Here is a 24,195-nt window from a genome sequence, read left to right on the forward strand (position 1 = left end):
TCTTTCTAATGTCTAGACAAAATGGATTAAAACGTGAAAGCCAAAATTAAGATATACAGGTACTTTTATCGTGAAAGTAAGTAATTGGAATTTTTAAGTTGTATTCTGGGTGAAGTTCTCCACACTCAACACATGGTGGCTCATGGTATTGCTAATGAGCTCCAATAAAATGTATACATTGCAACATGGGATATGTAGTTATTTTGAATTCCCAACACTGAAGTGAATGAGCAGAGCTCACTACAAGTCCCACGATTCAACACGAAGGGGAGTTTCGGGTCTTGCCGGACGTTTTGCCGGAAATTTTGAACAGCAGGGTATTTCCTAAGGTAGTGGAGTGTTGTATCTTCGATTTGCTCATCATTCGTATAGAACTATTTATGTAGGTATTGATATTTGTTGATTTTGGTTTAGGCATATACTTGTTATTCTACAGCCGATACAGCTTACTTTATGGTAGATACGTTGGCTAATGTTAGCCTTCCCTCACGTTGTATCAGGCGTGGCTAACAAACGATAAAGTGCAAAACTTATTAGTTCCAGTATGATTGATTACTCCAAGATAATCTACGACATGTGATGTTAATTTGTCAGTGAGACAGTTTCACTCATTTCTCTCCACTAAACCGGGCTGCTTGCTATTTACCGGTAATGTCAGCCGATTCAATTGTTGCTAGTGCTATGTAGCTAGCGAATAATTGTGCGATAGCTGGTGAACGGCGTTGAGAAAGTGCTGCTGCAGCTAGCTAACCAACGTTAGTTTTGTGTTTTTGGAATTAGCGAGATTATCCACTTACACTGGTTTGGGAGCATACTTATTGAAAATCAGCCACCTAAAAATTGTCTCTTGTGTCATGCAAATAATTGTATCGATAGTAACAAAATGGGTTTGCGTTTTTATCAATGTGCTTGTAGACTCCCGAAACGTGCGACACAATGTCCATGAGTGTGGTGAATTCCACGGTCTCTGCCCTGAAAGGCTGTCAGAACGATATCGGCACGGCGATGGACATCGTCACTGACGTGGCTCTCGACCTGGTAGAAACTGAAGGTACAACGGATAACAATGATCAGATGTGTTTTTCTTTCGTAGCCACTGAACACGTTTGCTACAACATTTGAAGGAAACATTTAAGGAACATTTAAAATGTAACACTTTTTTGTATCATGTATTCAATAATAAAAAATAAAAAAACAAGGTGGTATAGTTTAGAGAGATTGCATTGCCAGTTTACAAGTAAAGTCGAATACAGGGGCCTATACATGAGCTTTAGCTTAAAGCACCTGGCAACTTATAGCCTTTCTGCATGTGTGAGTCACTTCATACCAAGATATCAAACCATCAAGACACTCCAGTTTTCAGTGCACAGATGGTGTGGCTGGTTAAACAGGGTTTTGCCATTAAAAGTCACTTCATTACAGGAAATGAGGAGGACATCCAGAAACTGGAGGACATGATGCTGGACTGTGCGAGACTGGACAGAGAGATTAATTGCTTTGTTGAAGCTGTTGAGCAGATGACTGCACAGGTGGGATGTTTTCTCCGTCCTGGATCCTAACATTGGTTGCATATCATTAAACACCCCTCCCCAAACCCCCCATGAGCTGCTGTCAGTCATACATACCAGCCTGTGCTGTAGATTAGACAGACGATACCACCAATGAGTGCCATGCATTCGTGCCCTACGTTGACCTTTTCTGAGCAGAGTTTGTGCAATCCCATTTTAAAGGGTTCTACCTCTATGTGAAAGAGCTATTTCAGATAAGAAGTCAAGAAAAATTCTTGAAAGTGTTGTCATCTGCAGAGAGGCTGATAATGAGGTCTGAGAAGTGACTGTACACACACAAACACATAGAATGTTGACTTTGGTGTACTGGCTTTGTCACAAGGACCTGAATGGCCAGCTGTGACTCATCAGCACTTTGTGTGCCTGTGTGAGTCACAGAGGGATTCTCCATCTGTGACTCATGGGCAGGCCCAACCAGTTTCCCATGATTCCTGGGCGAACCAAAGACGTGGGATATGTGGGGTGGCCCGAGAGTCAGCCGCACTTGTTCTTTGTGGCAGAGAAAGAGAGCAGGGCACCCGTGGGCCATGCAGTTCTATAGATGCATGTCTCTATGGTTGATTCACTATTGTCTAACTTTCTCCAGTGTGGGAAATGGCATTTCACCCTTTGGCATGTATTTAGTACACAATAGGATTGTTTCCATTGCTGTTAGGCATTTGCCATTCTGGTCACTGTTTTGACGCAATAATGGTAAATTTGATGATGCAAATGGCCGAGGAAATAGTTTCTGGCCACAGATCTAGGTTATAGCACCATCTGGGCAACCCCAGGTCTGGAGAACTCCAACGGTGTAGAACATGGATACTGAAATCTGGCCCTCATGTATTTTCACCCAGTTAATTGGCTGAACAATTAGTGCTCCTGATTGGCCAGACTGCCTTCACACCTGCCTCCCAGGTAAAGGGATGGTGGAAAACAGTTTTCAGTCTTCAACCCTCGAGGACCATGATTTGAATAATAGAGGCGTACAATATGCTGGGTTTTCTTCAACTGAATTTCTTTGTTGGTTTTGAAGTGATTATTTGCACAGAAAGCCAACACACCTGTGGTGCCAGATGCAAATCAGGTGGTGATTGAACGTGTGACTTTGAATCATGCAAAGTTCTGGCTCTCCAGTCCTGGAATTCTCCAACCACTGTTGCGGTGTCCTGAAGTGTACACACTGATGTTACACTCTGACGTATTTAACACAAACAGTGTATTTGCACTAGGAAGAACTTATTGGTCTTTAGAAACCAGAATGAACAAGAGATATTCAATAACTTTGTTGGTTGAACAGATACAGATAGTCCTCTGCCTGCACACCCCACCTGGCAACATTCCAAATGCCAACGAGTACTATAGTAGCTACTCTATCGAAATTCCCTCTGATGCCATATTTCCATCCCTGTTTGGTGGCAGCTGTGGTTCATTCATGTTCTTTCCCTGTCTCATTGCCCAAGCGCTGCTTCCCTAACTCTCTCCCCTTCTCTCCGACTGCCAGGCCAGGCTGCAGCTGCAGCCAGAGGCCATGTTCACCCTGAAAAACCAGGTGGAGGAGCATTTCGCCAAGCTCCAGGGCTGCTTCGTCGACTCCGACCTGCACAGGCACAGTAAAGTGGTGAGCTTCACCGAGAGCGTCAGGAATTCAGGGGCGCAAGGTGAGAACCGCCTGGTCGAGCTGTGGCCCCGTTAACCCCCACCCTGCTAACACGAGGTCATTCGGGTCTCAGCCACACTTATTATATTTGCACTGCTCAACTGGGTGAGAAGAATGAATTGTCAGTTCCACTCTACAGAGTTCAGCTGTGGTATTTTCTACATTGTGTTGAATCTTTGTTGATCCTATAGACTGGATTAGTTGGAAAGGCCTTTTTGACATGCGTATATTTGTCCCACCCAATACAGTATCCCAAACAAACATGAAGGGCAGCAGTTTCTCCCTGGCATTCTATAATCACAGCAGACTCTGTCTGTAATGAAGATATAACTTTTTATTTGAACAGACTTGTTTCTGCGCATTAATTCAGTTAATTCTGTCTCTATAGTTGGCCCGTTTGAAAATTAGGGTTATATGCGCTTGCTTATTTTGTATAAAAACTTTCTTTTTGTTTTATATTTTAAAAAAAATTCCTCTTGCTTCCACTTGGGGGCAACTCATTTAGGAAATGATGCTGTCTCAGGAAGCGAAGCTCAGTGAAGCCAAACTTTGTAGCTTTGTATTGGTAGAGTTGACCTCTCTGGTTTGTTGTCCCTCCCGTTCGTCCTCATTCCTCCGGCTGGCCCTTAACGGCTGCAGTACAGCAGCAGGGCCGTTTGGTGAATGCGGGGGGTCTTCTGCATGTGAGCCTGTGAGATCCAGAGTCCAGTTTCCCACATGGATGAGACCCAGCGGTACGGGGGGCCCTGGCTTTAGGGAAGGGATCAACGTTAAAATTATTGCCAGCAGGATTGAGAAGCCCTCCCTGTTTATGTAGGCTGTACCCAAAATCTTCTCCCTGGTTGCTTTCAAAAATTCAATATCCTGTGAAGGTAATTTCAGATCTTAAATGCCCTTGAATGCGCACTGGTTGTTATTGTGCAATGCTTCCAGTTTACTTGTGCGCATAAATGTTTGCAATTTGTTGAGTGTAAAATAGACAAAAATGTGCTGAAATGAAAAAATAGTCACTGTGATGTATTTAATTAAACAACCAAATCATACAGTGCGTGTTTATGACCATTTGCAACTGCAGAATAAGTTTTGGGATTCACGCTTTTTCTCAGTCTGGCTGGAGGCGAACGGGCATCTGGCTGTTTTTACAATCCGGGTCATTCATGTGGACATCCATGGAAACCAGTGTTTTCATGAGCCACTGCGCTCCCAGCGCATTGAACATTAACCCAACGCCTGGCAGCACTTAAAGGGCCGGAATAGCTGGAGCGTGAGTCAGAGAGAGTGAGTCATTAACAGAGAGAGAGAGGGAGAGAGGGAGAGCGAGAGAGAGAGTCAGGGGGAAGGCTCGCAGGCCCACAGCCCCCAGTGCCCAAAGCACCATGTCAGTGCATTCAGGGAAAACTCAGCCCTGATTCCTTCTCGGGATTTCTCTGTTGAAATGGTACTCGTGAAGTTACGCATGCAGCTCTTCCGTTTAAACTCTTGGCTGCTGCAAGCCCTTCGATGAGCTTTTGCTCTCTTTTTCCTGCAGCTGCTGAATAGAATTGTGCTCTACCAGTTCCAGGAAACTTAACTGTATTTGCCGGTGTCCTGTTCATTCTAACAGAAACTCTGCCACCATAATCCTTGAACATTGTGAGTGCAGCACACTGTTTCATCGGCATGCTCTAGTATTAATGCAGGGGTAACAGTGATAACTGTGTTGCAGGGTGGTTTTGAGACCCATAGCCAGGTAGTTGCATGTTCTGAGACAGGGCAGTGCCTTTGCATTTTTTAGCATTTGTTTTTTGGCTATATGTATATATATGTAATGATATACCAGTGTATATGTATCTACCTGTTGTAAAGGAAATTACATCAATAATTTATTTCTTCAGTCTGTATATTATGAGATTGCTATATCTGTTAACAAGAAAATGACATCACTAATTTTCATTCTGCTTCCCACTCTTTTGTAATATTGTATTAAAAGAAAACAACATTTTAAATGAACTGGAACCCAAACATGCTGTACTATTGCTGAGATGTTTGCAAGTCAGCTAATATTTAAGTTGAAATATGTCAAAAGGGAGTTTTCTAAGCTGCTTACTCTCACAACAGCAATTCCACCGGCCATTTGTTAGCCTTGGAACACTGTGTAGTTAGCTAATGCAGTTATGCAGCAAGCCAGTTAGCTCACAATGGGAATGACCTAACCCAGGTAACTGGGGCAACACCACTGTAAGTTGCAATGCATTACCCCTTCTGCAGATACCCCTTTAATTCTGTTTTTTCATGAAGTTGTACGACAGTGTGCCTTTGGGCATTGTATGCACTGATGCTATTGCTGCTAATTGTGCAGTTTGAAGTGAATGTTATCCCCTCTACCCTTTCTGGCTAATAGATTTTAACTTCTCTATTAGCTGGTGTAACCAGATTTTTAAAAATAGAGCCAGTGACTTAGGCATGAAAGTGCCTACATCACGTTGATTGCGGGGGACACAAACTGTGAATGTCAACATGGCTACTTCCTACGCCATCACTACCCCTGCTATAACATCTGGAAAAGTTGTTTTTTTATGTTTTATTTTGTGTTCATTAGCTATATGCAAACTACTTAACTAGTACATCTGCATTACAGTGTTCACATTCCCGCAAACATGCCAGAGTTGATTGTTGAGGTTATTTTCATTCAAAGTCACTGGGTTCAAAACAGAAAGCAGCTCATGTTATCATGTACCAACCAGTCTGCTGTCAAGATTAACAATGTTATTTTTCAGCCAAGTCACCTTGTAACATTACACTAAAATTAGATCAGTTAATGGAGTGAATCGGTAAAGACGCTGACTTTAATGTATGAATTAACTTGAAAAATAAGTGTCTTGCAAAACAAGATCATTTCGCAACCTACAGGTGAGGTTTTGCCAGTTTGTGCAGGTAAAGGGATTCAAGAATTCATACTCTTCTCATCAAAATAATCTGTGGTTTGTACAGTCAGGAACTTCCAATTCAGTGAAGGGAAACCAACTCCACCGGTTCATCCAACAGAAAAGGCCAGTACTGTTAGACAATCAGTTTTTTATTTCTGTTTTTGGAAACTGTAGTCCAGGACAAAATACCGGTAGCCACAGGCATGAAGACTGAGAATTATTCATGCCTGTCTTAGCCCAAATCAATGGGCCAAAATGATTACTATCGATTGCATATAAATCAAGTTTTTACATAATCTCAAAGAGCTTTGGAGTAAATGGGGGAAGCTCACCTCAACCACTGCCAGTGTGTAGCAGCACCCACTGGCGCTATGCACAATAGTGTGTAAATATTAGCTGCGCTAGGAGGTCTGCTGAGTTAAAACACAGAGTAACATATGGATGTGCTGCGTGCACACATCAGGTGTAACAGTATTGAAACCGAATTCCTTCTAAATTGCGTAAGCTGTGTTTTCCCCCCTTAGGGGCCATTTATGTCATCTGCATTTAGTGTCCATATTTCCTACGGGCTGCAAATCCTGTTATTTGTGCTCTGCTGGCTCCCCTTTCTCTCTCTCCCTGCATGTCTCTCTCTCTCTCTCTCTCTCTGCCTGCACATCTCTTTCTCTGTTTCTTTCTGTCTCTCTCTTTCTGCCTGCACATCTCTCTTTTTCCATTTCTCTCTGTCTCTCTCTCTCTTTCTCCCTGCACATCTGTCTCTCTCCCTCCCTCGCTACACATTTTTGTCTGTCCCTGCACATCTCTTTCTCTCTTCATGGATGTCTCTCTCTCTCTCCATGTCTCTCTCTTCCCCTGCAGATCTCTCTCTTTCTCTCTGCAGATATATCTCTCTCTCTCTCTGCACGTCCCTCTCTCTCTCTCTCTCTCTGCATGTCTCTCTCTCTCTCTCTGCATGTCTCTCTCTCTCTCTCTCTCTCTCTCTCTCTCTCTCTGCATGTCTCTCTCTCTCCCTGCACATCTATCTCTCTCTCTCTGCACGTCTCCCATGTGGAGGTGATCTCTGTGTTCCAGACTGCTGTCCCTCCTTTCTCATCACAGCGCACAGAACATCATTCAGAAGAAACGATGAGTCTCATTACACCAAGGAGAGAGCGGCCAGTTGCCGGACCCCCTCCCCTGTTCGTGCTTTTACAGTTGCCAGTCTGTTTTTTTTTTTTTTACACACTGGATGTTTTGGTCTGACTTTCACATTCCGTCTGCGAAAGCAGGTTGTGGCAGAAAGCGTGGCACGAGCAAGTGAACGAATCTGGTGTGACTCAATGTGCAAAGGAAGCTTTTTTTTCTACTTCATCTTTTTTTTTTTTATAGCGGCCATCTGCCGTTGCTGATGTACGTACCCGTGCGAGACCGGTTCCCTTGACCACGCTGTGTTTGTGACAGCCTCGTGGCGTGTAGCTAGTAGCAGTTGAGGGCCTCCCTCTTACCTCGTCTGTGCGTAAGCGCAGTTGAGTTGCTGCTAGATGTCTTTGGGTTAGGAGTGCTAGCACCGTCTTGTGAAAGAGGGACATTAAAAACAGGTGATTGAAATTTTTCCTTTTTCAGGAAATCCCCTGTTTGCAGTGTGACATGATGGCGCTATGAACAGGAAGTAGGCAGACAGCGGGTCTTGTTTGTTTCTCTGTGCAGACCCCTGCTCAGGTGTGGGATGTTGAGGAGAAAAGGGGCCTTCCAAAGTGCGCAAATGAGGGTGTGTCTCGCTGGATCTTTCATTCGTCCGAGAGAAGAAAAAAGAAAAACTTTGGTTTGGCCGACGTCTAACTATCTAATACAGACAATAAAACAGTTATTACATTGTTGACTAGCAGGGGTCTCTAATCTTGTCTGAAAAGGGCCAGAGTGGGTGTTTTAGTGCTGGGCTAAAACAAAAACCTGCACCCACACCGGCCCTTTTCAGATTAGACTCCCTGGTTCACTAGGGTTTTACAGGGTTTTGAACACAGTGGTGCTAGAGATTTGTGGACCTGGTCGTTTCTTTGCCAATCCTGGACAGGCCCTCTGGTTTTCGCTCCAGCGACCTGGTTTTTGCCTTATCTGTGCTAATAATTAACGCAGTTTAATTGAATAGTGATGAGGACCAGGGATTTGTTAGCTGCCAATCACAGGGGCGCCCTCTGGAAGCTCGCGCAGCGCGGTCAGGCTTCCCGGCCTATCCCTGTCCTGCGGGCCTCCCGGGCGGCGCTCCGTCCACCCGGCTGCGATTCCGCGCCCTCTGCCAAGGCGAGAGCGGAATCCAGGCCGTGCGCCATCTGCAGTACGGCCCGAGAAGGCAGCGGGAATCTCGGCAGCGCGATCTAAACCGCCGCGGCTCGGCCCGTCACCGCGGGTGCGCGCGAAAGGCGAGTGAGCCAAGACGCCTCGCCGAACGCGAGCCGCGAGAGCTCTGCACACGCACGGCCGGCCGCTCGAGCACAATCAATTACAAGGTGTGCAGACTTCCTGCATACCACCCCCCCCCACCCCCCAGCCCCCAGTGAGCCGTGAAACACGCCAGAGCAGGCGTTCTGGTGGCTGAGCTTGTAAAAAAAGAGACCCAACGGCAGACTGCGCTCAGGAGACCTGATAATTACATTTGAGGTCTGTTTGACGACGGCAGACTTCACTCCTACCTGCAAACAGGATATTAATTGGGGAAAATCCCATGTGGTTTATGTAACCAAACAAAAAAAACGAGGCCAACTTTTTCTGACCGCACACACTTTACACCGTCTGTTTTTTTTATTACTGTATTTCATGTTTTGAATTTTGGGTAAAGCTACCGTTGGATGTGCAAATAAGAATGCATCCAGGCTTTGCGAAACAACGATACATATTGTATGCAATGGATTATGAACAATGAGTAATGTGTGCCAGTCTGCTCATACAGTATCTGTGTGGAATAACCACACATGGGAAAACATGAATCTTTTGGTTTAGCTGTAACCTGCAATGCCATAATGAGTAGTTGGTATTCTCGTAACATGGCTACACGATGCAATACCACAGTTCCTTAGTTCCTTATAATTATTTTATCTGGGTGGTCATGAGGAAGGATATTGAAAACACAAAAAGGACTAGACCCTTGATTTTAGGTCTTTAAATAATAACAACTTCTTTACAATTATTATTTTTAAAGTCCATTTTAAATGCTAGTCTGTGTGTGGCGTTAATGCCGCTGAATAAAAATGTTTCCCATGTAGCTTGTGCAAGAAATATAACCAGATACAGCTTACACTTAACTGGATGATTGGCAGGCAGATGTTCAACATGTTAAATGGCCAGAATATTTACAGTGATGTTAAAATAATAAATTAGCTTGGCAGCATTTTTTCCTTCTTTTCCCATTTTTACACACAAAATTTGCTTTTATTTGTGCATTTCCCAGATTTACTGTTGTTCACTTGGACGTGTATCTGAAAATTGACAATTGAAAGCATAACTGTCTGCGCTTCCATTTTAATCTAAAACCTGAATTATGAATGTTTTCTTGATGCGCAATACTCTACTTTTCCAAAAGTATGTGAACACCCGTTCTGATTAGTAGTTTTGGCTATTTCAGCCACACCTATTGCTAACAGGTACATCAAATCAAGCATACAGCCATGCAATCTCCATTGACAAACATTGGCAATAGAATGGGTCGTAATGATGAGCTCAGTGACTTTCAACGTGGCACTGTCATAGGATGCCACCTTTTCAACTAGTCAGTTTTCTTCCCTGCTTGAGCTGCCCCAGTCAACTGTAAGTGCTGTTATTGTGAAGTGGAAACGTACAGTATAGGAGCAACAACAGCTCGGTCGCAAAGCGGCGGGCCACACAAGCTCACTGGACGGGACCGCTGAGTGCTGAAGTGTGTAGCACGTAATCATCTGTCCTCTGTTGCAGCACTCTCTACAGAGTTCCAAACTACCTCTGGAAACGTCAGCGCAAGAAACTGTTGGTCAAGAGCTTCATGAAATGGGTTTCCATGGCCGAGCACCCACACACAAGCCTAAGATTACCATGAGCAAAGCCAGGCGTTGGCTGGAGTGGTATAAGGCACACCGCCATTGGACTCGGGTTGCCAGCAGCGGAAACGGGTTCTCTGGAGTGATAAATCACGCTTCACTATCTGGCAGTCTGATGGACGAGTCTGGATTTGAGAGAATGCGTAGTGCCCGAATGTGGCTCGAGTAGTGCTAACTGGAGTTTTGGTGGAGGAGGAAAAATGGTCTGGGCTGTTTTTCATGGTTTGAGCTAGGCCCCTTAGTTTCAGTGAAGGGAAATATTAATGCTACAGCATACAATTACGTTATAGAGAATTGAACGCTTCTAACTTTGTGGGAACAGTTTGGGGAAGGCCCTTTTCTGTTTCACCATGACAATGCCCTTGTGCACAAAGCAAGGTCCATAAAGAAATGGTTTGCTGAGTTCGGTGAGGAAGAACTTCACTGGCCTTCACAGAGCCCTGACCTCTTCCCCATCAAACACCTTTGGGATGAATTGGAATGCCGAGTGCCAGACCTTTTGCCCCAACATCAGTGCCCAGCCTCACTAATGCTCTTGTGGCTGAATGGAAGCAAATCCCCTCAGTCATGTTCCAAAATCTACTGGAAAGTCTTCCCAGAACAGTGGAGGCTGTAACAGCAGGGAAGGGATGTCCAACTCCATATTTATCCACATCGTTTTGGAATGAGATGTTCATCGAGTACATATGGGTGTGATGTTCAGGTGTCCACATACTTTTGGAAATGCAGTGTACGAATAGCAATTTATTCATGAAATGTTTATTCATCATGAAATTTCATAATCATATTGATCATAGATTTATTTCCCATTTGTTAGGTTGAAAGAATTACAGACACTGAAACATTTGACACAATTTTGTTTTCATACCGATAATCATTATTGAAAGGTCAGAACGTTTTTGTTGGTATTATCTGTAAATGCCTTTGTTCTTCAGTCATTCTGATGTTGTCAGAAGGATGAAAACAGCTGTACTTTATCTTCCAACTGTCACCAATCTGAGCCGGTAATCACTGCCAGTAAGTGTTTGCCTAGAACAGCAGCCTTGGGCTCCAGTCACTGGAATTTCCTCAGAACATCACAGATGGGACCACGTCTTGTGGAAGATCTATAGCTTCCATTTCTTGACCTGACTTTATACTCTGATACATGTGCTTAGTGCACGTAAGCTGAATTGCTGCATGCATAGTTAAGTGCATTAATAAATGTCCGAAGGTAAAAATGACAATATAAACAATATACCTGATATTACATTGCATTAGCATATGAAAGCATAGCCGATTTAAGTTCGTTGGACTCCTGTTGCTGTCTTTTAAATCTTCACATTTTAGTTTATTAGCAAGAGTTTAATTTATTTGCAAATTTTGGGTTGCAAATAATTTTTTGCTGGATTGCTGTATTTGAGTTGTTAGTATGATTGACTACTTGAATTTGTTTGAAGGCACATCTTTAATCTTTAATGGTATACTGATTTCACAGTGGTCTCTCAAGCTAAATTAAGGAATTAATCAGTGTAATTTTTTCCATCATTTTTTGTGAGATTCTTGCTGATTGCTGATAACATTTGAGTCCTGGAAGGCCTAACTAAATCGTCATGCAAAAAAGGAAGTTTCGTTTTCTTCCCTATTTTCACGCTAAAGTGAATTTTAATTTAATTTGATAGTAGTGTTCTGCTCATTCTCTGTGTATTGACAGTACAGGTCTCTGTAGAGATGGTTTGGCCACCCTGGGAGTTGTTTTGCAAGGCAAATCATTGTCAGAATGTCACCTGGTTACTGATCTAATCAAAGTGGCAAGATGCAATTTTGACATTGTTGGCCAGAGTTGGATACTGATGCACAGATCTGCCTTGAGGTTGGTGGGGTGTTCTGTCCATTTTTCTGCCTTTGACTTACTGATATTCCAGAAGCTTCTGATTTGGCTTGTCAGGTAGGAATGCTTGTGAAGGCAGAGCAGTGCTGGTGTGTGCCATTAGCAATACAAGTAGACACAATGCTCACTATAAAATGGCCATGATTGATAGTGCTGCATGAATTTTAAAAGTTGTCACTGCAGAGGCATCACATGCCTATCTATAGACTTGTCAAACGGAGATGATAAGTTTCCCAAAAGAAAATATTGAATATCACCTACAGTGAGCAGAGAATGCTATTAGCATTTGACTCCAAGCAGGCACTGTTTCCACTCCAAGCATGGGTTAACAGCACCTACGCTGACGCACACAAATACACACACACATGCAGATTACGTGTCACAAAGTTATATATATGTAAACACGGAAAGGGGACGCTTGTTTTGGAAAACAGGGACTCGTTGCTATGGCTACCACTATTTGATCTCATTATAATTAGCTGAGGGCATTGATTGCACAATAGTTTCCCAATACCTCTGCGGTTAGTTCATTAAACAAAATGTGCCACTGTTTAAAGTTTCACAATACCTGCCCTAAGATGGCTCTTCAGACAAACGACATGGGAGAAAAAATAGAAAATTAGCCAAGAGAAGGTGCAAAAGGGGGGCCCTTTTGTTGCCGTTCTCTCAGATCCCATCTGCATTGTGTTCAGATATTGATTCCTGCTCCCGCTTGCCTTTTGTAGCACAGAGACACCAGACAAAATACGCACGCCGGTGCCTTTATCTTTCAGATTCTTGAATGGGCAATCAAAAAGAATGTTCCGGCAGCACAAAGGCTTCTAAAGCATTGGTTGCAACAATGGGTTGTACGGTTCTCGTTATTTAAAACATTTTTCTAATACCAAAGGGACTGAGTTGGGGATGGGTGTGTTTGGAAGAACTCCTTGAGTCATGTCAAGAAGGGGACAAGGTTTGAAAAACGTGTGCGCTTCATCTCTACACAAGAGGTCCCTCAGAGAGTGTTTCTTATTGTAAAATTCCTTCTTAATCTAAGCTTTGGCTGATAAAAACAAAATAACGATGTACCTTGAAAACAGGGATACCCTCCAGCCTTTACTAAAACAACCTCTCGCCTTTGTGTTAAAACAACAGGCGCTCTGGCCTTGTGTAACCTGAGCAGTACATCCCTGTGAAGTAGGCCAGTGTGCACACTGTCAGTGTGGCAGCGTACACTGAATGCATCAGTGCAAGTCAACGTTGCCAATGAGGCGTTGTTGACACGGATCCCTTTTGTCCACCTGATCAGATACAGTGCGGGACAGAGGCTGGTTCCCGGATTCAAACACAATAGCGCCAATCTCCTGCGGGCTTATCACAAGGCTCCAACTGGACACGAAGGCCTGCTCAGTCAAACGGGAGAAAGAAGCGTCTCGTAATGATGTTTGTGGTCTTACCAAGCTTTTAGGAAGCCCTTGAGTTTGTGGCGGCTTACGGTAACTCTCCCGCAGCCACCACCGAGGATATGGTGACCAATGTTGCGCATTGTGTGAAAGCTTTGGGTTAAGCGGAGACTCACAAAAACCTAGCAGAGAAAGTCTCTCTGTAATAATGGGGCTTTATGAAACCACCATGGCAGATTTTTTGCAAAAGCTGTCTGCTCATCTTTGGACTAATATTTACAGCAGCCTGTGTGGGAACAGTTTGAATAGCACTGCAGTTGTGCAACTGGCTCGTTTGCCAAGTGCAAACAGCGGACTTCTAAGAAGGCAAGGGGAGACAGAGGAGAGAGGTTATGCATTGTGTCTCTTGCTTTTCTGTGTGTGTTTTTCTTCTGTTATTACATTCTGGTGTTATTGCAGGACACCAGTATCCCCCTCGCTTACTCACAGCAGGGCAAGATGCATTAATAGCTTGTGTTGTTATTGACAGACTCGTAGAAGTACGTAGCTGTGTTTCATCATTGTCATGTAAAACATTATTTTTTCCATATTTTGGTCCTTTAAATGCACATTGTAAGTTCTCATCCACCTATTTGTACTGGATAGGTCATAACTCCCCAGTCTTTTAAAACTGGGAATTCAGGACAGTGGCATTGAAACATCAGATATTTCCGTGCCATCTACCTTAAGTGAGTCTGTGATGATGCCAGTAATATAGCTCCAGAGCTACAGTTACTCAATTCAGACATGCTGCTGCTTACCTGTCTTGTCATTTTAGACTCCATAAATTCAAATATGTAAATATCAATTGTGAAATACCAGGGGACCTTAAAGAGGCAGTGCACTTGAAAAACAAATTCAATGAAAAGTTCAATTAAACATTCTTAATAGAATTTGGCTCTTACAACCAGATTAAAATTAAGAAATTCATTCAATTGCAGCAGTATACATTGTTTAATCTAAAGATGAACATCAACTACCTTAAACAACAAATGTTACAGACATGGACAGAGTCAGTCACAAAAGAAATGAATGAAGGAAAATACCAAAACCACAGCCTGTTTCTCCCAAAGTAGTCCCAATTAAAACCAAGATCAAAGTTTAAAAAACAAAAGACAGCCGAATATTCCAAAAAGTCAGAGGTGAAAATGTGAAAATGCAAAATGAGCTGTAAGACAAAGATGTCAGACCCAGCACACACACACACCAAGAAACAGCAGGCCCAGATGCAAGGTTCAGATTTCTCAAATGGCAACTGCAGATATCAACCCCCAAATGTCCACCGCAATACATGTTGACTGGCTGAAGCTAAGTACTCTAGAACTCTCAGTGTAGTACAGAAATGTCCACGTTTTTCTGTTGTTCTGAGGGGGGTGGGGGTGGGGTGGTTGAGAGAGAGGAGGGAAATGGCTGTGCAGATGGCTTGAGGTGTGGGAGGAGAGTCAGGCAGGGACTGAAGACTAGCAAATTCACATATTAAAGTGGCATTATGTTGTTGGAAGCAGGGCTAAGCACTGTGATATTCTCTAAATATTCATCAGTCTTACGGTCTTTATAATGAGACAAAACATGAAGGAGGTAATCCAGCTCAGCTGGTGCATGTCTCTTTAAAAAAACGTGGAAGTTTGCTTCTGTTTCCAACACAGAGGTGATATTGTATAGACAAATAATTGTCAAATCTCGCCAGTTGCAATCTTTACCATTAGGCAAAATATTTTCCTTGTTACAAAATCTAATGGTCTAACTGGAACCACTACAAAAATATAGATTTCAGTTAGCAGGCCTCAACAACCATTATCTATATAGACATTAAGATTTTCAGTCTGTGTCTTCAATTAAATGTCACTGATTGCATTCAAACTTAAAAAATCTTTTTTATGGGCATTCTTGAGCCAGCTGGGTCTCTGAGTCCATATTTTTGGTGTCCTGTGTCTTCAAGTAGGCTAATAAAGTAATAAACTTTCCTAGGAGACTCCGTACACCCCAGGTTTGTATACAGAAGACCTTTGGTTGACCCTCACTGCCAAGTATTCGATGCTTGAGGTGGGGACAGATACAGGGAAAACAGATGCATTCCTATGACCACACGGAGCAAGTTTGCCCGATCAAATTTTATTCTCTGTTTCTCAAAGGTGATAATCTAAAAACTAGATATCTGACATGTGTAAGGAGAAATGGATCTGCCTTTGGTATGCAGTGACAGGCCCTGAGCTGTCACCTTGTTTGACTCTCTTTTAGAACATGAGTCTTGTCTCTAGGCAGGATGACTGTTTATGAATCAGTGCCCATTTCAGGGCAGTGCGCACAGGTCAGTGTGAACCACAGCAGTTTTATTATATGGAAACTGAGCTACTGTGGCATGCTGAAAATACCTTACCTGTTGTCGTTTATATATATATATATATATACACGCACGGGTGGTACATATCTACAAAATCGCACCCTTGCTTTAATGAGGAAATACTAAATGACCTCTGCCACCAGTAGGTGGAGTGAATGTTATGTTGCCGATCCTTCGCTCCTGTGTCTGCCTGTCTGTCTCTTTGGGTGTCTGTCTGTCCGTGCGGACAACAGGACTGAAAGTGTCATGGGTGAATTTAGGTGAAAGTCAGCGAAAGCAATGTCTTTTAGGGGCGATGCAGGGATCTGGGCGAGCATTCAGAGAAACATGACAGGTTGTGGTGAAGTGTTTACAGGGGGAAATCATGCTGTACCAAGGGCTAGTTGGCCAACACATGTATTTGGTGCATCTCCATTGTCAAGTGAAAGGGAGGGGGGAAAATTATACAACTGCGCAGTCTCTTCCCTTCACATTTGTGTCCTAAAGACACTTCTTTAAACATTAGTTTTGCACATGCTGTTGCATAAAGTAAAATGTGTTTTCAATTTCTTTATTTTAAAATCATGCAGTCTCTCTCTTTCTCTCTATATATCCCTCTCCTCTCTGTCTGTCTCTCTCTCTCTCTCTCTCATGTAAACAGACAGGTGACAAATTGAAGGAAAAACCTGACTGAATAAGTGGAGAAACATAACAAATGCAAATGCTTCCGTACAGGTGTACTGCTTGGTGCAGTTAAGCAATTAACATCCTATCATGCTCTGTGGCATGTATAGAAATGCTGAGCAGGCCCAGTTGACCTCGATTTTGGATCAAGATGCCAAGAGGAAAAAATATAAGTGACTTTGAAAGAGGGTCCATTATTGGGGCACTGATGGAAGGAGCTTCAGTCACCAAGACTGCTCAACTGGCTAGTGTTTCAATAGGAACGGTGACTAAAGTGACATCTGCATTTAGATCTATGGGAAAGACATTACAAAATGAGGTTGGAAATTGTGGTCGAAAGGCACACATTCGATGACCGTGATGCTTGTGCATTAGTGCAATATGTAAGGAAAAACAGAAGAGCAACTCTTTCTCAGGTGACTGAGAATGTAAATGCAGGACGTACTCAAACTGTGTCAGCAAGAACAGTCCGTCGACAACTACATAAAGAGGGCTATTATAGTAGGGTTGCAGTATATAAACCGTTCATTACAAAGACAATGCACATTTGAGAGTTCAGTGGTGCAAAAACCATAGGCACTGGTCTACAGAAAAGTGGGGAAAAAAGTGATATGGTCAGATGAGTCATCCTTCACCATATTCTTGACAACTGGGCGAGTGCATGTGTGACAAACACCAAAAGAATGGTACAGGCCTGAAATGCATGAGCCCTACAGTGAGCAGGTCCAGTGGCTCTGTTATGCTGTAGGGGACATTTTTCTGGCATGGTTTGTGTCCACTTGTCTGCTTAGAGGAAACGTTCACTACAAATCAATACAAAGTTATTCTGAGTGATCATCTTTATCATATGATGAAACATTTACAGCATGACAATGCCCCCAACCACAGGGCACGAGGAGTCACTGAATGGTTTGGTGACTGTGAAAAGTATGTGAATCATATGCTGTGGCCTTCGCAGTCACCAGATCTCAACTCAATTGAACACCTATGGGAGATTTTGGACCGATGTGTTTGACAGCACTCTCCACCACCATCATCCAAGCACCAAATGAGGGAATATCTTTTGGAAGATGGGTGTTCCATCTCTCCAGTAGCGTTTCAGAGTCTTGTAGAATCTATGCCAAGGTGTATTGAAGCTGTTCTTGCGGCTTGTGGTGGCCCAACACCTTACCAAGACACATGTTGGTTTTTCCATATAGAGGGTATATAAGATTCTCAAGAGTAAACATTTTTGGCTTTCAGGTTAAAATCCTTGAATGGTCAACCTTGTTTTTCCTTCTCTTGACACCCACTGCCCCCCAGCAAAGGTGCATATTGTGACATTAACCCACCGAAGGCCACTGCTGGTACACTACCATGGCTTCATCCCTGTGGCCAAACACAAGCTATCTCCGGAGTGACGGTCATGTCTGAGCAACGCTCAGTTACCGGCAGCAGGAACAGTGATGTCATCACAGCCTTTAAAAGTCCGTTGCCCCATCACCTGTGTTTTTGATGGCTTGACTGTTATTTGTTTTCAATTTTCGAAGGCCTCCTCTCCTAGTATTAGCAAATATTTCTGACAACGGGAGTCACTGCAAACAGCAACGGTCGCCTACGAATCGGAAGCACCCCCCCGCCCCCCTACACCTGGATTTAATGCATGTGTGTATTGTTGGTGGCGTGGAGACGCCGCTCTGTCTTTTCAATGGGACGGAAAATACGCTTTTATGGAAAGCAAACACTGCGCGGCAGATGGCGTGGGGAAGGGCGGGCGTCTTCGATTGCGTAACATCAGCATTACAAAATGCTTACTGATAGATCAGCTGTCTGCTGCCTGTTATTAGAAACCAACGGATGTTGCTTTCAGGGAAACACACAAAAAAAAAACACTTCCAAACATTAAAAAAGGAAAAAAAAACCTCCTGGCTGCCGGCGCCATGTTTGCAGATTGTGCAACGTAGCGATAATTTCACAGAAGGACGCTCTCCCTCCCGCTTCCCCACAGTCAATATTTTGGAGGCAGGTGGAAAGCTTCCATGAGGTGTTTTTCCTGTGTCTCTGGAGAAGGGAGAATGTGGGACGGTTGCCAGCGGTTGTCAGGAAGTAGCTCTGGCCTGTAGGGAGCCTGCTTTAAGGTCCCACAGATCTAGGCTTTTCTCTAGTCAGCGGCAGTATCTCTGCAGATGTGGGTTTGTCAGGAGTTGGCCTTGGCGGCGGAGCACGCGTGCCAGTGGTAGTCTTCGGATGTGTCATAGCTCATTCGAGGTTCGAGTCGAACAGCATTATTGCAAGGCCCTCGGCAAAATGACTCCACTGTAACCCTGTTAACCCTGTTGGTGGGAAGCGGGCTGAATTGGGGGGGGGGGAGTTTGAGCTGTGCTCTGGCATCCTCACTACAGCTCACACCAAGCAGTCATAATCCATGCTGGAACAATTTTGTTAATTAGAAGTGCATTCACAAATGAAAACAAAAACGAGAAAGAGAGCCTCTTCATCTTTGTTACGACATATCTGATCGTGTCGTCGAAGCTTTGCGCCATACCGTCCACAGAAGGGAACTTGTTGTTCAGCGACACGCTCTCCTTCGCATACTCTGTGACTTGCCTTTGCGGTGAACGACCACATGCCGGATGAGTCAACAGGCTTTGCGGATTTTTTTCCCCCTTCCCTCCCTCCCTCCCTCGAAGCAATCAGGTTGAAACAAGCCCTGTTTCATTCATTCAGTTTTTTTTTTCATTTGAGCATGTATCTAATCTATGAAATGACAAAAGTGTCCGTTTATTCTTGGGGCAAATGTTTTGCATTGTGCATTCTTTAAAATTAGTGGAGTCTGCAGACATAGAAGATATCTGTGCGTTCTGTTCATAATGGGCTCGCAGTTTATGAACCGTACACAGTATAATGAATGTTGACACATGGACATCTGGACCTCATCGAGATGCGCTCCAAATTAGCATTTGCGTTACTTTGGATCATTGCCAGCTTGTATGTTAACATAAATGATAAGATGGTGGAAACACAAATGTCCAATTACAGTAAAGTCTACTGAGTCGTCATAAAATATTATTCCGCCTTTGCTTCCCCTTTGAATTGTTTTTCCCGCTCGTAATTCTGCTTTGCAAATTGTTTGGAAGTGGCATTCTGCAATCTGAGATTAGCCTCGGATCAGATTTGCATTTTGAGGTCTCAAAAATATATGCACCCTTGATGCATGTTCTGCTTTTATGTCTGTCTCAACCACTATCACTATCTTCCAAATCTCAGGAGGAGGTTGAAAGTACTTTTTAAAGTTCACTACAAGATTTTTAAAACCAGTTTTATCCCTTTTTTATTTTGTCCAGATTTGGAGTGATGAGTCCGCACTCTCCTTCACAGGGAAGTCCTGCCGGCCAACCGCTTCTTTTCACGCCCTAGTCCGCCAACTGAGCTGCACAGTCAAACTGCACAGTCGTTGCGTTGCGCAGTCAAACTGCACAGTCGTTGCGCTGCGCAGTCAAACTGCACAGTCGTTGCGCTGGAGTACGCTTTATGCACATTCGGCACGCCGAGAATGCTGGTGCCCCAGTGGACCAGAGGAGGAACTCTAGGGCGATGAATCGGGGACGACTCCCGCCCCCCCCCTCCCCCAGCACGCGGCCTGCCTGCTCTAATGGGTGGGGTTAGGCTGTTCCGTGTGGGGTTGCCGATCACTGCTGCCACCGGCACAGTCAGGGTTCGGTAGCAGAACACAGGTGGCGTCACAACACCAAATCTTTAAAAAAAAGAATTCATTTGGTGTCCAACGTGGGGCTCAGCATTTCCAGTTCCCACCCCTATTTGGAATGGCCAATCGTTAGCAGCCATGTTCATGCTGTGAAGCCCCCTGTTGATTCGGAGGAGTGTAGCCATCTCCGTAATGTGGCGTTGCCAGCTGCTGCTTTTCACACCGCAGCGAACGAGGATGCCTATCTGACTGAACCCTCCCATACGCTGGGAAATCCAATCGGCAGTTCTGCATCACCCAATTCTGCAGCACTTGCACGTTCTGGATTCAATCTGAGGCCATGAGGCTCATCCTTGAACCTTAACTGAATAAATCTATGAAATTATTATAACAGAAAAGTCCCCAGCAGTCCCCTGGAACAGTTTTATTACGAGACAACAGACCTCAGAGTGTTGGAGTTTGAATATATTTGAAGTAGACAGTCTTTACAAGGGTTGTTTGTAAACGTTTGTCCAACCAAAAGCATCCCTTTCTGAGAATCAATTAGATTTTTGAAATCCTATGGCAAAAGCACCGAGTGTAACCAAACAGAAAGAGAAAAAAGACAGTTATCTTGTTGAGAGGAAGTGGCGGAAATCTGACATAAAAGCAGGCAGCTTTTCCCAATTCTCAAAATTCTTGTAATCCTGAAATCGTTGTTCCCCTTGTAAAAAGCTCCCTTAATGTCTAAGCTCGAGCTACGTGTCTGAAATCCTTATTTTGGTTGCAACATGTATTCTTCTAAATTCACTCCTTTAGGTTTTTTCCCCTCATTCTGTTCAAACCCTGAAGGCATGTTTTAAAAAATAAAAAAAATATCAAATGTAATATAGGAAACTCCCAGGATCTTTAATAATTTAGATTTCTTGTCTAGACTAGTGTCAAAGAGATTTTAAAAAACTCATCTGAAAACACAGTGCTGTAATGGGTCTGGAATGCTTCCATCTACAAAAAGAAAAAAAATGAGCTTTGGTAGAAAAGAGTGTAATATTCCTAGGTGGTGACAACGTATCCAAACTAATCCAAACTTTTTCTTTTTTTTTTTTACAATTTAAGAAGAACACACCCCTGCTTTTCAGAACTGTCTTCCTCATGGCCACTTTTTTTGATGAAAGTGACTTTATGATTGACAGTTCCTAAATTGGCGAGATTTATGGTTGTGTTTTTTTTTCTTTGTCTAATTCAGCTGTTGTTTTATGTTTGGCTGTGTGTTGTAACAAGAAAGATCGATGTTGGCTTAAGAGGGCAGAGGGTTTTTTGTACTGTAGCCAATGTGAGACAAATTACGTGAAATGGGCCACGGTTGTTTCCCATTAGGGTCGCACGGTTAGCCTGATGCCTGACCAGGGCGTTACATTGTGGGGACAGTGTACCCCCTCAGTGCCTAACAGCACATGCACTGCATGTGTTACTGCAGCCAGTGCATGTGAGCAGCGCATTACAGTACAGGGACAGCGTACCCGGTCAGTACATAACAGCGCCTACACAGTGCTGTTTTCTTCTTATTTTTTGGCATATTCAGATCAGCGCACGTAGTGACGTTCCTCGTGTAGACGAGCACGCTGTGACCCCGCTCTGTTGAGTCGGAGCTCTGCGGAGTCGGAGCTTGCGAGTCAGGAGTCGGAGTGGGAGCTCGTGGAGTGCAGGAGCTCTAGGGAGGTGCGGGAGCTCTCGGGGCAGGCTCTGCGAGGAGGGAGCTCGGGTGTGGACTCGTGGAGGTGCGGAGCTCGGGGAGGTGCGGGAGCTCTGCGGAGGTGCAGGAGCTCTGGAGGCGGACTCTGGAGTGCAGGAGTCTACGAGGTGCGGAGCTCGCGGAGGTGCAGGCTCGCGAGAGGGACTAGGGTGGAGCTCTGGGGGAGCTTGCGGAGGTGCGGGAGCTCTACGGAGGTGGGAGCTTGTGAGTGCGGGAGTCTGCGGAGTGCGGAGCTCTACGGTGTGGGGCTCTGTGGCGGGAGCTCTGTGGAGGTGCAGGAGCTCTACGGGAGGTGCGGGAGCTCTACGCGTCTCCTCTGAGCCCGCGGGGCTGATGTAATCCTCGGCTGCGCTGTAAAGCTTCTCTCCCTGTCAGGGTTTTTCCCAGTCTCCTTCCTGTGGGCCAATGCTCGCCGAGGGGCTCCGTCCCGCTCCCCGCCCGCGCTGTACGGACGCGCCGATACCAGGGCTCTGCAGGCCACGGCAGCCATCTTCTGCTCCCCATCCCGCCACCCCCCGCCCCCGCCCTAATACTCATATTAGTCTAAACGGTTCGCTGAGGCTACAGCTGCCACCTGGGGAACTGAACCACTCGGAGGGTCGTGCAGTCGGCAGCGAAATCCAGTACATTTGCATTTTTAAAAAAATTTGTACGATGCATTTGCACTTTGTAAAATTAGTTCTGAGGTTAATGTCTCTCCTGTGGCGTCCCGGTGAAAGACTCACGGCGCGTATGGTTTAAGCCGGCCGCCCGTTGGTCGCAGACGTGCTGACCTGCCCGGTCTGTCAGGGTGGTCCGTTCTTCTGGCTTCGTTCTTTTATTGCGGGTATCGCGGAGACCCGCGTTAAATAACATTTTATTTCCTCTCTCGCAAACCCGAGCGCCGAAACAGCGGGAGCTCGGCGCTCCCATCGCCCCGCCGCGGCTGTTTCCATTTACCTTAGAGACGTTCGCTCCACCCCTGCCGAAAAAAAGGCAACTCCTGAAAACCAAGAGGATCATTTTCCATTTATGATCCCGGACTCTTCCAGACACATCTGTTCTGCATTAAAGGTTTTGTGTGAGGTGGGAGTGGCACAAATAAATTTCTGCTGCACATCGAAGCACGTCAGCAAGGCATCTTACTTTCTTTTCTTTTTTCTTTTTTTTTTTTTGGTCACCGAACTGAAATGAGTCACCGCAGTCTTAAAGCAGTGATTATGGTGCCGTTGAAAAGCCCGACATTGGGCAGCTATTGTTGTAATTGTTCTTTGTTTACCGGGCTCACGCTCTTGCCCAGGGCGACTTTGTTTTCTGTCGCATGATGAACCAGGAATGGTATTTGCACAGCTGAGCTCTGGAGGCGTCCCAGCTGCGTGCGTACACGCCGCTGACAGCAGAGCTCGGGCTCCAGGTCACCCGTCCGGAGGCCAGGCCGCCCTTCCACACCACCGTCCTGCAGCCGCTTTCACACGCGTGCCTCTGCGCGTGCCCGACTGCCCGCTTAATTGAATGTACAGTCAGTATGGAAGCTGTGTATTCACATTGAGTTTGGGTAGGTATGTCTAAGGCTGGGATGTCACACTTAAATCCTGGAGGGCCTTCGTACAGTACGCTAATTTTTGATGTGCACTCCTGCACTTTAGTGCTTAATTACGTCATTGATTAAGTCATAGAGTCTACACACTTTGTGTACAATCTTGGTGGCTGATTGAAAGGAAATCACATAAACCAGCAGACTGTGGACCTACAGGACTAGAGTTGAGCCCCCTGATCTAAGACATCCCTAACACTCAAAAAAAAAGTTTAAATGAGGTGCCAAATTTAATTGTGTTTTTGTTTGTAGCTAACCCCTCTGCCAGCGAGAACAGAGATGAGGACATGGACGAGGACATCCAGGTGACGCAGAGCCAGGTGAACTTCACCTGTCCCCTCACCCAGGTACGACGGAGTCACTCGGAAGATCTTTTGAAAACCGCAACTTCCATGAACTGCCACGGTATCTTATCATCTGCATGTTTCATTGGTCGATGAACTGTTCTCCTGCGACCTGCAACTTGTCTTTGCTCCCCAGGTGGAGATGGTCAATCCCGTGAAAAATAAGAAATGCAACCACTATTATGACCATGATGCCGTGCTGGGCATGATCAGGAGCAAACACAGCCAGAAAAAGAACTTCCGGTGAGTGATGTCACAGGTGCTCCTATTTAGAACACACGATGACAGAGAGACAGAACTGAATGTGAAGCACACACAGCTGACTGTTTGGCCAGCACATAAAATATCTATGCTATGTCCATCCAAGGGCACCGCAGAAAATGATATTGTTATTGGTTGTGTTAATA

General features: G+C 44.7%; 1 protein-coding gene across 1 annotated transcript in view; it reads left to right on the forward strand.

Annotated features, from left to right (window-relative positions):
• The first annotated feature begins 217 nt into the window (after nt 1-217).
• Nucleotides 218-24,195, forward strand: part of nsmce2 (NSE2 (MMS21) homolog, SMC5-SMC6 complex SUMO ligase) — a 28,360-nt gene continuing 4,382 nt past the window's right edge. The window contains exons 1-6 of the mRNA XM_064340192.1: nt 218-382; nt 916-1,051; nt 1,423-1,529; nt 3,055-3,211; nt 23,697-23,791; nt 23,925-24,031. Coding sequence (XP_064196262.1) covers nt 937-1,051; nt 1,423-1,529; nt 3,055-3,211; nt 23,697-23,791; nt 23,925-24,031 — 581 coding nt within the window. The 5' untranslated portion in view covers nt 218-382; nt 916-936. The remainder of the gene's footprint in view (nt 383-915; nt 1,052-1,422; nt 1,530-3,054; nt 3,212-23,696; nt 23,792-23,924; nt 24,032-24,195) is intronic.

This window comes from Anguilla rostrata, chromosome 1 (genome assembly GCF_018555375.3).
Source record: "Anguilla rostrata isolate EN2019 chromosome 1, ASM1855537v3, whole genome shotgun sequence".
Lineage (NCBI taxonomy): Eukaryota > Metazoa > Chordata > Actinopteri > Anguilliformes > Anguillidae > Anguilla > Anguilla rostrata.